At 47.3% G+C, this 17,794-nt stretch overlaps 1 protein-coding gene across 4 annotated transcripts in view; it reads left to right on the top strand.

Moving 5' to 3' along the window:
• The window catches only part of bnipl (BCL2 interacting protein like), a 76,230-nt gene extending 67,307 nt beyond the window's left edge, over positions 1–8,923 (top strand). For 3 of the 4 annotated variants that reach the window (XM_085978609.1, XM_085978608.1, XM_085978611.1), the window contains exons 9-10: positions 1,728–1,826; positions 5,447–8,923. In XM_085978609.1, coding sequence (XP_085834735.1) covers positions 1,728–1,826; positions 5,447–5,486 — 139 coding nt within the window. In that variant the 3' untranslated portion in view covers positions 5,487–8,923. The remainder of the gene's footprint in view (positions 1–1,727; positions 1,827–5,446) is intronic. The other variant, XM_085978610.1, reaches the window with a different exon arrangement.
• The last annotated feature ends 8,871 nt before the right edge of the window (positions 8,924–17,794 follow it).

Genomic DNA, 17,794 nt, shown 5'->3' with positions numbered 1-17,794 from the left:
TTGGCTGTGAAGCACGTTGGGACGTCCTGAGGTCGTGAAAGGCGCTGGAGAAATGCTAGTTCGTTCGTTCGTTCTTTTAATGGAGAGGGTTTAGAGGCCGGTGTTCTTTACGAGCAGCTAGTTACAGAACAGCAGTGGAGATGAGTTGAGTGCGGTTCACCCATCCGTCTCCTCAGACCAGGATTGTACTTAACCCGGGGAAATCTTAGACGAGAACAGAGAGAGAAAAATGTACAAAACCAATCTGTATAAAGAAAGACTTGCATTTCCACAGCGCCTTTCACGACCACCGGACGTCCCAAAGCGCTTCACAGCCAATGAAGAACTTTTTTGACACAAAAAGAAAACACTGCAGATGCTGGAAATCTGAAATAAAAACAGAAAATGTTGGAAATACTCAGCAGGCTGGGGGAGCATCTGTGGAGAGAGAAACAGAGTTTAACGTTTCAGGTCGACGACCTTTCGTCCGAACCGGAAAAAAGCAGGAAAGGGAACAGATTTTTAAGCAAGTGTAGGGGCAGGAAAGGGGGGAGGGGATGAAAGAACAAAAGGGAAGGTCTGTGATAGGATAGAAGGCAGGAGAGGTTAAGAGACATTAAGAGATATTCAAGGCGAGAGGAGATGGTAATGGGACAGGTTAAGAAACAAAAGATGGCTCTAGATGAGGTGTGAATTGCGCTGGCGGAATGGAAGACAGCTGCCCTGTGGGAGAGAAGAAAAGAAAACACAAAAAAAATATATATAATAGGGGCAGAGGTTAGGATCTGAAATTGTTGAACTCGATGTCGAGTCCGGAAGGCTATAAAGTGCCTAATCGGAAGATGAGGTGCTGTTCCTCGAGGGTACTGGTGAGGCCACACCTGGAATACTGCGTGCAGTTTTGGTTTCCATATTTAAGAAAAGATATACTTGCTCTCGAGGCGGTTCAGAGAAGGTTCACTCGGTTGATTCCGGAGATGAGGGGGTTGACGTATGAGGAAAGGTTGAGTAGGTTGGGCCTCTACTCATTGGAGTTCAGAAGAATGAGAGGCGATCTTATCGAAACATATAAGATTGTGAGGGGGCTTGATCGGGTGGATGCAGGGAGGATGTTTCCACTGATGGGTGAGACTAGAACTAGGGGGTATAATCTTAGAATAAGGGGCTGCCCTTTCAAAACTGAGATGAGGAGAAACTTCTTCACTCAGAGGGTAGTAAATCTATGGAATTTGCTACCCCAGAGAGCTGTGGAAGCTGCGATATTAAATAAATTTAAAACAGAGATAGACATTTTCCTAGCAGATTAGGGGTTACGGGGAGAGGGCAGGGAAGTGGACGTGTGTCTAGGTTTGGATCAGCCATGATCCTATTGAATGGCGGAGCAGGCCCGAGGGGACGTATGGCCTACTCCTGCTCCTACTTTTTATGTTCTTACGTTGAGCTTCAGTGGAACAGTGCAAGAGGCCGAGAACGTTTTTGAAGTGTTGTAAAGATCACTGCATTACAACAGTGACTTTACTTCAGAAGTACTTTAATTGGCTGTAAAGCACTTTGGGACATCCTGCGGTTGAGGACGGCGCTGTAGAAATGCAAGTTCGTTCTCTTGTTCTCTCTCTGCAGAAAGCAGGACGCGATTTCAGGGCTATAGAGATAAATTGCAAGAGGCCTTGATTATGTCCGCCCATGTTTTGGTTATTTACCTGCCTGACGCCGGGTGCTAACGTGCTGCTCTTTCTGTCCCTGCGCAGCTCGAAATTCAGTAGAAAAGTCCGCTTTGTAAGTAGCCTTCAGGAGCTGTCGCAGTTAATTCCCATGCAACATGTACATATTCCACAATGCATTAAAGAGTAAGTATAGCTGAAATTGCAATGCAATTTAATTTTTATGATTATATTCCTTATTTGTTGTGACGTAAGAAAACTACTCGGTACTTGGTCTGGGTATTAAACAAGGCTTTAATCAACTGTTTTACAACATGGAGATCTAGTGGTGTCCTTCACTAGTTCCTGTTAAAGAATGTCCTGAGCAAGCTGGGCCCATGCCCAAGTATTTATACTCTCCCTGGACAGCGCCACCAGCAGGCTGCCCAGTATTATTACAGAAGTCATTTTCACATGAAACACAAGATTCATGTCATGTTGTATTTTTACTCTTAAAGCAGCTGGCGCCATCAGTGGGCAAGGAGCTAATACAGGAAATTTTGGTTTATCCGGAGGTTGTATGTCCGGAAACCTTGATCTACCGGCAGAAATCAGGAGCCGTTGTTAGGTTTTTTTTCTTCTCGTGGCTTTTTTTTTTTCCAACAGTCAGGCTCTGCAAAGTCTCTCTGAAGCTGTTGCTAAGCTACAGAGACGCTTCCAAGGTACGGGCCGACTGTTTAGAAGCTGTTGCTAAGCAACAGTGTTTGTTGCCAGATACGGAGCTGCAAACCTCCGTATGCTTCAACATTAACGCTGGTATGTCCGGCAGTTTTGATAGATCGGCAACAGCTCGGTCCCTTCGGTGCCGGATATAACAAAGTTTCCTGTAATGGGATTAATGTGGCCTCTGCTCAGCTTTTCTCTGACTGCAGAAAAACTAGAAATTTTCAAATCGTGAATGTGTTCAAACGCCAGTTTGTGGGAGGACAGTGGGTATGTGGATTGGTACTAGCTCCTTTCACCCAGAATTCTTAACGATAATTTTGCTTTGGCTCGTGTTCGAATCCAGGCCGCGGTCTGCTCTGCACAGAAAGCCACCCAAGATGTCCTGGGTCGTACTGAGCTATGCAGACTGGGGAGGTCCCCGGTTCGATTCCCAGTCACTGCGGAGATAGGTGATCTTGGCTAGGCATTTGGGCTTGAGGCTAGCTCACCAGAAGGTTTCAATATCAGTCAGGGTTCCCGCTGTTGGTTGCTTTCCATTAATCTTGAGTATTGTGTGCAGTTTTGGTCGCCTTATCTGAGGAAGGATGTTCTTGCCATGGTGGGAGTGCAGCGAAGATTCACCAGACTGATACCTGGGATGGCAGGAATGACGTATGAGGAGAGATTGGGTCGATTGGGCTTGTACTCGCTGGAGTTTAGAAGAATGAGAGGGGATCTCAGTGAAACTTATAAAATTCTAACAGGACTAGACAGACTAGATGCAGGAAGGATGTTCCCGATGGTCGGGGAGTCCAGAACCAGGGGTCACAGTCTAAGGATAAGGGGTAAGCCATTTAGGACAGAGATGAGGAAGAATTTCTTCACCCAGAGAGTGGTGAACCTGTGGAATTCTCTACCACAGAAGGCAGTTGAGGCCAATTCATTAAATATATTCAAGAAGGAGTTGGATATATTTCTTGAGGCTAAAGGGATATGGGGAGAAGGCAGGGACAGGGTACTGAATTTGGATGATCAGCCATGATTGCATTGAATGACGGAGCAGGCTCGAGGGGCCGAATGGCCGACTCCTGCTCCTATTTCTTATGTTCTTATTTGTTCTTGGGATGTGGGCAATACTAAAAGAGGACCCATCTCTAAATGCCGAGAGCACTGAGTCAACCACGTAATGTGGAACTGCAGTCACGTGTAGGCCAGACTGGGTAGGTGTGTGAGGTTCCCCTTCCCTGAAGGACATTAGTGAACCAGTTGGGTTTTTACGTCAATCTGGTAGGTATCTGGCACCATCACACGCATTACCAGATTTAAACAAATTCCATTTCTCAATTTGTCACAACAGCAGCTTATTTTTATATCGTGCCTTTAACGTCATAAAACGTCCCAAGGTGCTTCACAGGAGTTTATTTTCAAAATTTGACACCGAGCCATATTAAGGAGATGTAAGGACAGGTGACCGAAAGCTTGGTCGAAGAGGTCGGTTTTAAGGAGCGTCTTAAAGGAGGAGAGAGAGGCGGAGAGGTTTAGGGAGGGAATTCCAGAGCTTAGGATCTAGGCGGCTGAAGGCACGGCTGCTAATGGTGGAGCGATGGAAATCGGGGTTGTTCAAAAGGCCAGAATAGGCTGAGCGCAGAGGTCTAGGGGGGATTATAGGACTGGAGGAGATTACAGAGAAACATAGAAGATAGGAGCAGGAGTCGGCCATTCGGCCCCTCGAGCCTGCTCCGCCATTTAATGAGATCATGGCGGCCGTGCCTTCAGCTGCCTGGGCCCCGAGCTCTGGAATTCCCTCCCTAAACCGCTCTGCCTCGGTACCTCACTCTCTCCTCCTTTTTAAGACACTCCTTAAACTCTACCTCTTGTCCTAATACCTCATGTGGCTCGGTGTCAAATTTTGTTTGATAATCGCTCCGGTGAAGCGCCTTGGGGACGTTTTACAACGTTTAAAGGCGCTATATAAATGCAAGTTGTTAAATTGGCGTAAAGTAGATTTCAAAGCAGATCTTGGATTTAAAACACTCTACTCAACAGGTGATCAATGTTTGGAATAATCTTGAGTTAAAAGTTTTATCGGGTTGCTTAGTGTAGTTGAAGACATGAGGGGAATTTAACATGTACAGGTAGACTATCCTTTATCCGAACTTCCGAAAACCGAAAACCTCTAAAAACCTAAAGTTTTTTCGTTCAGCGTAAGTCGTGCGCACGACATGATCAGAGTGGCGCACGACTTACGCTGAGCAGGGCAGAGGGTCACAGAGTTCCCTCCTGGGTAGGAGATTTCAGGCCGAGCCGGGCAGTGTGAAGGAGGTACCGGGAGAGTGAACCCAACAATACAGCAGCCGGTCCGATAGCTGCAGCAGCCCGTCCGATATTCTTTTCTCCCACCGACCCGACCCGACCCGCGGCCCGTCCGATATTCTTTTCTCTTCCCCCCCCTACCCCCCCCCCCCCCCCGGACCCGACCCGACCTCCGACCCGTCCGATATTCTTTTCTCTCCACCCCCCCCCCCTGACCCAACCCCCGACCCGTCCGATATTCTTTTCTCCTGACCCGACCCGAACCGCGGCCCATCCGATATTCTTTTCTCCCCCCGGACCCCCGACACCCCCCCACCGACCCCGAAACCCCCCCCCCCCCCCGACCCCGACCTGAACCGCGGCCCGTCCGATATTCTTTTCTCCCCCCGGACCCCCGCCCGACCCCGGACCCCCACCGACCCCGAAACCCCCCCCGACCCCGACCTGAACCACGGCCCGTCCGATATTCTTTTCTCTCCCCCACCCGACCTGATTTGCGGGCCAGCTTAGTAGGAGTCAGCCGATATCCGGCTTTCCAGAGAAGCAGGAAGGGGAATGAGACACGGAACAGTCGCAAGAGTTAGCCTGAACTTTTAAAATTTATATTAAATACAAATTTCCCAGTCTTATAATAATACCTTCTGAAATCCGAAAACCGAAACTCAGCTGGTCCCAAGGCTTTCGGATAAGGGATAGTGTACCTGTAGTTGAATGCTCGACGGAGGGAGTTAGAGAACTAAGATACAATGAGCCAAATGGCCTTGAATTTTTCTTATTATTATTTATAACCTTTTTTCTTCCCTTAACAGGCTGGATGAAGGGTTAAATGGAAATTCAGAAACCTTCTAGAAGTCTGTTTTGTGTTTGTGTGTGTGGAATTCTACTGGACTGCTATCTATCGAATGTGGAAAAGACATTTTCTGAATAGCAACTACAAGTAAACTTGCGCACCTCACGTTTAAAAAAAAAAAAAAAAAAAAAAATTTCAAGACCAGTGCTGCAGGATCTGTACTGCTTAAAGTAAATTTTCCTCCGCCGCACTCTTAACAGCATACTGTAAATATCTGAGCAAAGCCTTGATCATTTAATGACTAAACCATACAGGCCAGAGGTGATGGGTTCATTTGTGGACAGTGGGTGAGGACAGGCTTGAAATCTTGCGATGGCGCCCACAGTCGAACAGCTTAACGCTCGTTGTGTAACGTCGGACAGGAAGGATGGCGGCTTGGGTGAAGGGAGTTGGCGGTGCCAGTGGGAGTGTTTATCGCCTTCGAATTTGGTCCCCCCAAGCTTTGCCCGCTTTCTCTGAGCTTTTTCCGCTGGATACTCTGAACGGACAGTGTGAGCTGTGTGGGGGGGGGGGGTGGGGGTTTGACGGCTCGTGATGTTGCCGATGAACACCGTCAACAGCCAAGGGTAAATTTACTAATGATGCCCAGGGTCGACGCATGGAATGTGCTTCTGGTAGTAAAGTATGTGGGGTAGCTGTGATGGGGATGTTTTTTTTACTGTGTTAACTCGCTTGGATTGAATGTCTGTCCTCTGTGTCTGTCTCGTGATCTTGTCGCTGGTTCATTGACTGGAGAAACGAATCTAATTCCGACTAAAAATCAGAAGGTTATATATTCGAGAATTGTGATCTGTTAACATAGAAACATAGAAGATAGGAGCAGGAGTAGGCCATTCGGCCCCGCAAGCCTGCTCCGCCATTTAATAAGATCATGGCTGATCATCCAAATTCAGTACCCTGTCCCTGCTTTCTCCCCATATCCCTTGATCCCTTTAGCCTTAAGAAATATATCTAACTCCTTCTTGAATATATTTAATGAATTGGCCTCCACTGCCTTCTGTGGCAGAGAATTCCACAGGTTCACCACTCTCTGGGTGAAGAAATTCCTCCTCATCTCTGTCCTAAATGGCTTACCCCTTATCCTTAAACTGTGACCCCTGGTTCTGGACTCCCCGACCATCGGGAACATCCTTCCTGCATCTAGTCTGTCTAGTCCTGTTAGAATTTTATAAGTTTCAATGAGATCCCCTCTCATTCTTCTAAACTCCAGCAAGTATAAGCCCAATCGACCCAATCTCTCCTCATACTTCATTCCTGCCATCCCAGGTATCAGTCTGATTAACTCTGTCTACCTGGAAAGTTTTGCTGTTTCGGTAACTTATATTGGAGGAGGGAGAGAGTTTACTTTAAGTCCACTCCCAAGCCAATGTGGGTCTTTTGAGCAAGTTAAATCGATATCCAGAATATATGCTCTACATTTATTGCCAAAATTTGTGTCTCCCTTTCTTTAGGGGGTTTCAACCACTAATCATTATAATTTCTTAACGAGAAACTGCAATTGTGAGAATCTGTAAGGGTTGGGTGGCCTCAATGGGCAGACCACTACTTCCTAACCAACTGGGGTTTTGAGCGTAAGCTACCTGTTGGCTTATGGACGTGTTTTGCCAGTGGCAGGGAAGGTATTCGGCATCTGGATAGAGGCAGGGCCAATATTGATCCCTCAACCAACATAACAAAAAAAAGAGATGATCTGGTCATTATCACATTGCTGTTTGTGGGAGCTTGCTGTGCGCAAATTGGCTGCCGCCTGTCCCACACTACAACAGTGACTCCACTTCAAAAAGCACTTCATTGACTGTAAAGCGCTTTGAGACGTCCGGTGGTCGTGAAAGGCGCTGGAGAAATGCAAGTCTTTCTTTCAGGGAGAGAAAATTTGACTCTGTCGACTGTCTCACCTCCCCCGCCCCCCCCAAACGTGTTCCATCACATTGCCTCCTGATCGCGGCAGTCTCGTTAACAGCAATTGCAGAGAATTCTGAGCCCTTTATCATTCCCCCCCCCCCCCCCCCACCCCACCTTTATACTGAAAGAATTCATATTGAGATAATAAGCCTCAGGAAAAAGGAGAAAGCCATTTATATTTTTTTTTAAAGATATATATTATTTGGAAAGTCATGGGGGAGTGCTTTTTATTCAGAGCACTTCAGCATTTTTTTTTTAAAAAGCACAAACATTTGTTTAAAAAAGCTTGACTTTTTTTTTGAAAACGTCAAATTTCTCATCTGAATGAAGAGACCTCTCGAACATACGATAAATGACGGGCAGGGAAAGTCATACTGGTCCACCTAGCCTATGATTCCCTATACGTCACAATCCGTGCACTCCCTCCCTACCCGGAGCCATATAACGTCCTGGGAGAGACGGAGGGGGTTGGGGGGTTGGGAAAACGATTAAAAAACCCAGGCCAAATAGGAAGGGTGGGGGGGCGGTGGGGGGAGAAACAGGAAAATTCCTCTCCGATTCCCCCCCGAGATGACTGAAACTAGTCCAGGAGATCACTCTGGTCCCAAGTTGGCTCTTCATGCCTCCAGGTCGCTTGGGTGATCTCGCTGGGCAGGAGTTTCTGGAATCCAGTGATTACAGGAAACTTTTTTTTTTATCCGGCACCGACGGGACCGACGTGGTGCCGGTTCATCAAAAATTCCGGATAACCGAAAGCTATAGTAAAAGATACGGAGAGCTGAGAGCTCCGTATAAAGCAACAAACCCTGTTGCTTAGCAACAGGTCCAGAACAATGGCCACAAGTTGCAAGCGTCTCTGTAACTTAGCAACAGCTGCAGCCACACCCTTGCACAGCAACAGATGGAGGAAGGCAAGTAATAAAACTTACCTGAACCTACTCCTGAATTTTGCCGGTTAACCGAGAATTCTGGTTATTTAGGTGCCGGTAAATCGAAAGTTTCCTGTACAGTGGTGTTGGGGGGGGGGCGAGAGTCATGACTTCACAACCTGCCCAAAACCCAGGAAAAGAAATTGGGCGACAGTTTCTCTCTTTTTAAGCAAACAATAGGGGAGAGTACGTTGAACAAGAAATTCTCTTCCCTCCTTTCCGTACTTTAAGTACCCAGTTTTGGGGACGTGCATGCATTTCCTGGGTTACTGTCTGTATAATCCTTTCGTTGCTACCAGCAAGTATATTTAAAGAAATGAAAGTAAGTTGTGTTTTTTTTTAAAAGAAGCATTATTTTGTTATTGAAAGCATTTTTCACTTTAATGAGGAACTGAAAGAGTTGCATGTCAATATTAAACTGCTCTAATACTGTGCTAGTGATAGAAATTCTCTATATCAACGGAATTAAGGACTCTTGGAAAAAGTTGGAGTAATAAATGTCACAATTGTTAATCCTGTAGTGTAAATGTTAGCACAGTGTTCCCGCGAGTCTTATTTAGTATGTTGGCGCCAATGCATTATAATATAAATTGTACTTAAGCCAATATGCTTTAATGTTTGTGTGATACATTTCTTGTGTGTGTCTGCTCTGAATTCTACAAATTGCAATCGTCAGTGTTTCACCCTCGCATTACGCAGCGCGCTCCGCACACAACCAGACACTGAGGGCGCCGATCTTGCCAGCCCTGGGGAGGCGGGACTGCCGGGAAAATGGCACAATCTGGGGGCGGGTGCCCATCCCGCCCCCAACCTGCCTGCGTGCCATCTTCCCAGGAGGTGGGTAACCGACCCGCGCCGGGTCCCGTCTCCTGGGGGCAGGAAGGGGATTACAGCCACTTAACTGTCTGTTAACAGGTCGTTAACAGGCAGATAAGAGGATTATCCCCATCTTACCCACACAAGTGCGGGCTTCCCGAAGGCTGCGAACCCCGCCAGGGTCACCGAGGCGAGCAGTGGGTCTGCGGGAGGGGTGCAAAAGTGCGCTGTGAAGCTAAGTGATGGGTGCAAGTGTAGAGAGGTGAGTATGTGAGGTAAGTGGAAAGTGTTAGAAAAAGTTTCCTTACCTTTGTTTCTTCCTGCAGGCTTCAATCGTTAGGGATGCGGAGAGTCTCGCACCTCCGCGGCAGAGATGACAGATGGCCGCTGCATTTTCCAATGCAACAACCATCTAATTTCTGCTCACGAAAGAGGTTTGATGAGTCTTGAATACTATAATTCATCAAACTACAGAGAATGTCAGTGTTTGACAGCTTCACAGAGCCGTCAAACGATGACAATTCATCTGTCAAAAACTTCTGACAGATGAAATGTCATACGCTGACGTTCTCTGTAATCGGCTTCCCCTTAATTGGCCTGCTGAGCCCGCTGGGCGGGCTTAACAAGGTCAATCAAAGGAAAATAGCGTGGGGTTGGCCAGAAGTCGATGGAGGCGGGACTGAAACCCGACAAGTGGGAGTCCCGCCTCCAAAAGCTCCCCATTGGCAAAGTCCAGCCCCGAGGTTGCCTACTATTGGGTTCAGCCTGGGTGAGCAGCTGGGAAGGGGGTGGAATCCATGCCTGATGCACAGACGTTTCCGCGGAGCAGGGGCAGCATAGAATCATCGAATAGTACAGCACAGAGGGCGGCCCATCGAGTCTGCGCCGGCTCTTTCAAAGAGCAATCCAGTCAGTCCCCACCGCTCTTTCCCCAGATCCCTGCAATTTTTTCTCCTTGAAGTATTTATCCAATTCCCTTTTGAAGGCTGCTATTGAATCTGTATCCACCGCCCTATCAAGCAGCGCATTCCAAATCCTAACCACTCGTTGCGTAAAAAAAAATTCCCTCATGTCGCCTCTGGTTGTTTGGCCCATCACCTTAAATCTGTGTCCTCTGGTTATCGACCCTTCAGCCATTGGAAACAGTTTCTCTTTATCTACTCTATCCAAACCCCTCACGATTTTCAACACCTCTATCAAATCTCCTCTTAACCTTCTCTGCTCTAAGGAGAACAACCCCAGCTTCTCCAGTCTATCCACGCAACTGTAATCCCTCATCCCCTGGTACCATTCTGGTAAATCTCCTCCGCACCCTCTCCAAAGCCCTTCACGCCCTTCCTAAAGTGCGGTGCCCAGAATTGGACACAATACTCCAGCTGGGGCCGAACTAGTGTTTTATAAAGGCTTAGCATAACTACCTGGCTTAATAGGGTGGCTTTGGTTGAAAATTGCCAAGTTGTTGGAAGAAACTGCCATTGTAGTGCACAGCAGGTTAAGTCTATTTTGTGATGTAGGATGGTGAGCTAATTCAGGATTCTCTTTACCGCGACCAATCTCTTGCCCTGCACCTCCTGGCCATTTTAACGAGTCCTGCTACCGCTGTGCCCTGGCCAATATTTATCCCTCAACCAACATCACCGATTATCTGGTCATGATCACACTGCTGTTTGCGGGAGCTTGCTGTGCGCAAATTAGCTGCCGAGTTTTCTACATTACTACGGTGACTACACTTCAAAAACAGTACTTCATTGGCTGTAAAGCGCTTTGGGACGTCCTGAGGTCGTGAAAGGTGCCAGCAAGTGCCGATGCCAATAGGTTTCTCGCAGTTCATTACCTAGAATTGCTCCACCACAAACACTTCGCTCTAGAGCTGTGCGGCTCAAAATGGCCTCTCCAGACACAACCCACATTGGCAAGGACAAAATCTAGAATTGTTCTTCTGGGTTTTTACAGTTCAAGCGGTCAACACACAAACCTTTCTCTCAGGCTACCGTTACTGTGTGAGCACACTTCGAAAGCCAACAGTTAAAGAAAGACTTGCATTTCTATAGCGCCTTTTACGACCACCAAACGTCCCAAAGCGCTTTACAGCCAATGAAGTACTTTTGAGCTGTAGTCACTGTTGTAATATAGGAAACGCGGCAGCCAATTTGCACACAGCAAGCTCCTACAAACAGCAATGTGATAATGACCAGATCATTTGTTTTTAGTGATGTTGATTGAGGGATAAATATTGGCCCCAGGACACCGGGGAGAACTGCCCCCCCCCCCCCCCGGCTCTTATTCGAAATGGTGCCATGGGATCTTTTACGTCCACCTGAGAGGTAAGATAGGGCCTCGGTTTAACATCTCATCCGAAAGGCGGCCCCTCCGACAGTGCGGCGCTCCCTCAGTACCGCCCCTCCGACAGTGCGGCGCTCCCTCAGTACCGCCCCTCCGACAGTGCGGCGCTCCCTCAGTACCGCCCCTCCGACAGTGCGGCGCTCCCTCAGTACCGCCCCTCCGACAGTGCGGCGCTCCCTCAGTACCGCCCCTCCGACAGTGCGGCGCTCCCTCAGTACCGCCCCTCCGACAGTGCGGCGCTCCCTCAGTACCGCCCCTCCGACAGTGCGGCGCTCCCTCAGTACCGCCCCTCCGACAGTGCGGCGCTCCCTCAGTACCGCCCCTCCGACAGTGCGGCGCTCCCTCAGTACCGCCCCTCCGACAGTGCGGCGCTCCCTCAGTACTGCCCCTCCGACAGTGCGGCGCTCCCTCAGTACTGCCCCTCCGACAGTGCGGCGCTCCCTCAGTACCGCCCCTCCGACAGTGCAGCGCTCCCTCAGTACCGCCCCTCCGACAGTGCGGCGCTCCCTCAGTACCGCCCCTCCGACAGTGCGGCGCTCCCTCAGTACCGCCCCTCCGACAGTGCGGCGCTCCCTCAGTACCGCCCCTCCGACAGTGCGGCGCTCCCTCAGTACCGCCCCTCCGACAGTGCGGCACTCCCTCAGTACTGCCCCTCCGACAGTGCGGCGCTCCCTCAGTACTGCACTGGGAGTGTCAGCCTAGATTTTTATGCTCAAGTCTCTGGAGTGGGACTCGAAACCCACAACCTTCTGATTCAGAGGTGAGAGAGTGCTACCCACTGAGCCACAGCTGACGCAATTAAATGTAACTCTGTTCCAAATCCTCTTGGTGATCAGAACAATCTTGAGACTTAACAGCGTGCTGTCTGCACAAGCGCTACAACTGGCTGGGATGCTAGACAGAAGCATTTTGATTTTTCACCATCCCTATCAACTTGCAATCAAATAACTGCTTTAATTTGCAGACTTGTTAAGGTGGTGAAGAATGTTGCTGTTCCTTCCAATGTGTTTTGGTGGGAAGCTGTTTCTTGTATACGACTGTCCTCACAGTTTGCATTACCTATCTCAACCATGCCAGTTGGGGTAAGTGAAGGTTTTGCGCCTTCCCCTTCATGGAGGGAGGCTTTCTTTAGACACCTCCTAGTGGCTGGTTACAGATTGTAACAGATCTTAGTGGGCAGGTTGATGTGCTGTGTTCCATGGTCTGGGACTCAAGGCCACGGTCGCACTTCGGCTCGTCCTTCATCTTCCACTTGCGGAGCAGGTGGCCGCATCGTCCGGGTTGTGTTGAGCGCTGTCCGCTGTCTCCGAGGGAGGTGGAAGCCAGGCACCTCTGCTGTTGGGTCAGTGATGAGGTGCTGCTGCTTTATGTTGCATGCATCCCACGATTCCGCCCATCTGGATAGAGGGCCGATACCAGTTGCGTGAATATTGGCTGCTGTTTCCCAGGACGGCCAGCGCAATTTTAAGCACTTTCGGGGTGGGGTTTTCGCAAGTCCTTGTGAATGGAAAGATCTGTTGCAGGAGGAACCTCAGGAGGCCAAACTAGACACCCATTATAAGCGGTTCCCATCCTACGAAACAACAACGGATTGGAACCGGTCACTGTTCTAACCTCTTGGTCAAGCAATATAAGGAACATTACTACATCCCAATATGGAACGGTTACGGATGCCAGATATACTCTTGTACCTTCACTCTCAAAAACTGGGCTCATCTCTCTTAGCTGTTTCATTTTATGGGTGATTTGAATTACACTTGGCACCATATCCCTAAGATGTTCATATTTATACCACATATTGGATAAGTATTAAAAATAATAAAGCATGTAAATACTAACCAAGTCCAAACAACATCAGTTGTAGAATTATTTTGCCAATGTTTCTTTCTTGCATACCTATCCTCTATGATAGCTCCATTTAGCGGGAAATTAATGTGAAATACTGTTCTTGTCAAGGTGATTGTTATGTCCGTGAATAATTGAGACACGGACAGCAGGAGTGAACAAAGTAAGTCTTTACTGGTGGAAGTCAATAGTGAAAACTAAAAACACAGAGGCTCAACAGCGCCTTTTATACAGGGGTGGTCACTGCCGGTACTGCAGTCTGAGACCAGTTACTCTCTTAAAGGTACATACACAACAATTCCTCCCCTTTTAGATAAACAGTACATAACATTCATTTAACAACTAAATGATAACTAATTACAATCACAATTACTGTTGCTAGATACATTGGTTAAGTTTAAGCAATTATAAGTTCAGTCTTTGAGGAGGCTTCCTGATTCTGTCTGGATAACGCCTCTTTGGGGTATCGGGTTCTTCTGGCAAGGTTGAGTCGGGATCAATGTCGTTGTGTGGTTCATCTGCTTCCAATATTACCGGTTCTGCGGTAGCTGCAATTGGAACGTCGATTTCATTACCAGGTGTATCAGATCGTGGTGTGGAGTTGACGTTTTCCCGTGACTCTAGAATCTGGTCAGCATGGCGTCTTACAATGCTCTCCCCAACGTCCACGGTATACATGAGAGGTCCTTGTCATGTACAAATCGTTCCTGGCTGCCATTTCTCAGTGCGGTAGTCCCGGGCCAAAACTGGTTGACCTATCTTAAAACTCCTGGTCGGCCTTTCATTCATATTCTGAAACTGCCTGTTCTCCACATCTCTTCGGACGTTTGGCTTAACCAAATCCAAGCGGCATCGTAGTCTTCGATTGAAGGGTAAGACGGTACATGACCAGTGGTGTACATTTAAGGAGTTATTTTACAACTTCCAAAAAAAATATATTCCACTGAGGAAAAAAGGGTGTAAAAGAAAAGATAGCCATCCGTGGCTAAGTAAAGTAATTAAGGATAGTATCCGACTAAAAACAAGGGCATATAAGGTAGCCAAATCTAGTGGGAGGATGGAAGATTGGGAAGTCTTTAAAAGACAGCAAAAAATAACAAAAAGATTGATTAAGAAAGGGAAGATAGATTATGAAAGTAAATTAGCAAAATATATAAAAACAGACAGTAAAAGTTTCTATAGTTATATAAAAAGAAAAAGGGTGGCTAAAGTAAATGTTGGTCCCTTAGAGGATGAGACCGGGAAATTAATGGTGGGAAACATGGAGATGGCAAAAACACTGAACAATTACTTTGTATCAGTCTTTACAGTAGAGGACACTAAGAATATCCCAACACTGGACAAACAGGGGGCTCTAGGGGGGGAGGAACTAAATACAATTAAAATCACTAAGGAAGTGGTACTTGGTAAAATAATGGGACTCAAGGCGGATAAATCCCCTGGACCTGATGGCTTGCATCCCAGGGTCTTGAGGGAAGTAGCGGTAGGGATTGTGGATGCATTGGTAATAATTTTCCAAAACTCACTGGACTCAGCAAAGGTCCCGGCAGATTGGAAAACTGCTAATGTAACACCATTATTTAAAAAGGGTAGTAGGCAGAAGGCTGGAAACTATAGACCTGTTAGCCTAACATCTGTGGTTGGTAAAATGTTAGAGTCCATTATTAAGGAGACAGTAACGGGACATTTGGATAAACACAATTTAATAGGGCAAACTCAGCATGGTTTCATGAAGGGGAAGTCATGTTTAACAAATTTGCTTGAGTTTTTTGAGGAAGTAACATACAGGGTGGATAAAGGGGAACCAGTGGACGTAGTGTATTTAGACTTCCAAAAGGCATTTGATAAGGTGCCACACAAAAGATTATTGCTCAAGATAAAAAATCACGGGATTGGGGGTAATATTCTGGCATGGGTGGAGGATTGGCTCTCTAACAGAAAGCAGAGAGTTGGGATAAATGGTTCGTTCTCAGATTGGCAACCAGTAACTAGTGGTGTTCCGCAGGGGTCAGTGCTGGGTCCCCAACTCTTTACAATCTATATTAACGATTTGGAGGAAGGGACCGAGTGTAACATATCAAAGTTTGCAGATGATACAAAGATGGGACGGAAAGTAGTGAGTGAGGAGGACATAAAAAACCTGCAAAGGGACATAGACAGGCTAAGTAAGTGGGCAGAGATTTGGCAGATGGAATACAATACTGGAAAGTGTGAAGTTATGCACTTTGGCAGGAAAAATCAGAGAGCAAGTTATTATCTTAATGGCAAGAAACTGGAAAGTACTGTAGTACAAAGGGATCTGGGGGTCCTGGTGCACGAAACTCAAAAAGTTAGTATGCAGGTGCAGCAAGTGATCAAGAAGGCCAATGGAATGTTGGCTTTTATTGCTAGGGGGTTGGAATATAAAAACAGGGAGGTATTGCTGCAGTTGTACAAGGTATTGGTGAGGCCGCACCTGGAATACTGCATACAGTTTTGGTGTCCATACTTAAGAAAAGACATACTTGCTCTCGAGTCAGTACAAAGAAGGTTCACTCGGTTAATCCCGGGGATGAGGGGGTGGTCATATGAGGAGAGGTTGAGTAGATTGGGACTCTACTCATTGGAGTTCAGAAGAATGAGAGGCGATCTTATTGAAACATATAAGATTGTGAAGGGGCTTGATCGGGTGGATGCGGTGAGGATGTTCCCAATGATGGGTGAAACTAGAACTAGGGGGCATAATCTTAAAATAAGGGGCTGCTCATTCAAAACTGAGATGAGGAGAAACTTCTTCACTCAGAGGGTGGTAGGTTTGTGGAATTTGCTGCCCCAGAAAGCTGTGGAAGCTACATCATTAAATAAATTTAAAACAGAAATAGATAGTTTCCTAGAAGTAAAGGGAATAAAGGGTTACGGGGAGCGGGCAGGAAATTGGACATGAGTCTGGGTTCAGAATGGTCATGGCCCTGTGGGTAGTGGAGCGGGCCCAGGGGCCGTGTAGCCTTGTTCTGCTCCTACCGTGTTCTAATTCTGTTAGATTTCAGGAGATGGTTTTATTCCTGTTCCTGGCTGGGGTGGAGATCGTCTTTACAGAAGGTAAGTACTGTAGAAAATATAGGGACAGAGTGATCTCCTGGAAGAATTTCGATCGCCTAGATGGGTCGGAGAGGAATTTCCCAGATTTTTTTCTCCCAAATTGGCCATTGGGTCTTTATCTGGTTTTTCGCCTCTCCCGGGAGATCACATGGGTTCGGGTGGATGCAGAGTGATAGAAGATTTGAGGTTAGGATCAGATCAGCCATGATCTTATTGAATGGTGGAGCAGGCTCGAGGGGCCGATTGGCCTACTCCTGCTCCTATTTCTTATGTTCTTATGTTCTTATGAAGAACATCATGGCTGGAGTTTGGTTGGTAACCGCATGTGTCGCATTCCGGTAGGCAAACAAGAAGTTGTCCACCTTGTGTTGTAGGGGTATATCTTCATTACACATTGCCTTGATAGCCTTCTTGAATGTTTGGACAAACCTCTCGGCCAATCCATTAGTGGCTGGATGATATGGGGTAGATGTGTAATGCTTAACACCATTGTTCTTTAAGAACCTCCGGAACTCTTCAGACACAAACTGTGGTCCATTGTCAGAGCAAATCTGTTCAGGCAGCCCATTCCTGGCGAATATGGTTCGTAAAACTGTGATAGTTTTTTCCGTGGTGGTTGAGGACATTTTTATTACCACTGGCCACGTTGAATGTGCATCCACCACAATTAAAAACATCGAGTCCATGAAGGGACCAGCAAAATCAATGTGCACCCTTTGCCATGGAGATGAGGGCCACTCCCATGGATGCAGAGGAGCTTGTGGTGGGGCGTTTTGGACCTTCTGGCATCCTGCACAGCTCTTGGTCATCTCTTCGATTTCTCTATCGATTCCCGGCCACCACACAAACGCTCTGGCTAAGCTCTTCATTTTTACCCCACCCAGATGACCCTCATGAAGCTCATTGAGCACTCTATCCGTCAACTTAGGTGGAATTACTACTCTGGATCCACACATCAAGGTTCCTCTGCACACTGACAGCTGTTCTCTTCTCGGCGAGAATGCTGGCAGCAGTGGTTCGCCATGTGCTGGCCATCCCTTCACCATTAAATCATAGACCCGTGATAGTGTCGGGTCATTCCGTGTTTCCTTTTCTATGTTTGCATTCGTCACAGGGAGACATTCGACTATGGTCGAGTGGAATAACTCCATTGGATCCACTGCAAGGTCGTCTTCTTCCACCGTCGGCAACGGTAGACGTGACAATCCATCAGCATTTCCATGCTGTTTAGTTCCTTTGTACTCAAAGTCATATTGGTGTGCCCCTAGGAAAAGGGACCATCTCTGCAGCCGTTGTGCTGTCATTATCGGTACGCCCTTCTGAGGGTTGAAAATGGAGACAAGAGGTTGATGATCGGTTAGTAGAGTAAATTTTTGACCGTGCAGGTAGTGATT

The sequence above is a fragment of the Somniosus microcephalus genome, unplaced genomic scaffold (genome assembly GCF_052327205.1).
Source record: "Somniosus microcephalus isolate GS21.2 unplaced genomic scaffold, FLI_Smic_1.0 unresolved_chr7, whole genome shotgun sequence".
Lineage (NCBI taxonomy): Eukaryota > Metazoa > Chordata > Chondrichthyes > Squaliformes > Somniosidae > Somniosus > Somniosus microcephalus.
Note: the sequence above shows the minus strand (reverse complement) of the source record. Positions and strands in the feature narration are given on the sequence as shown.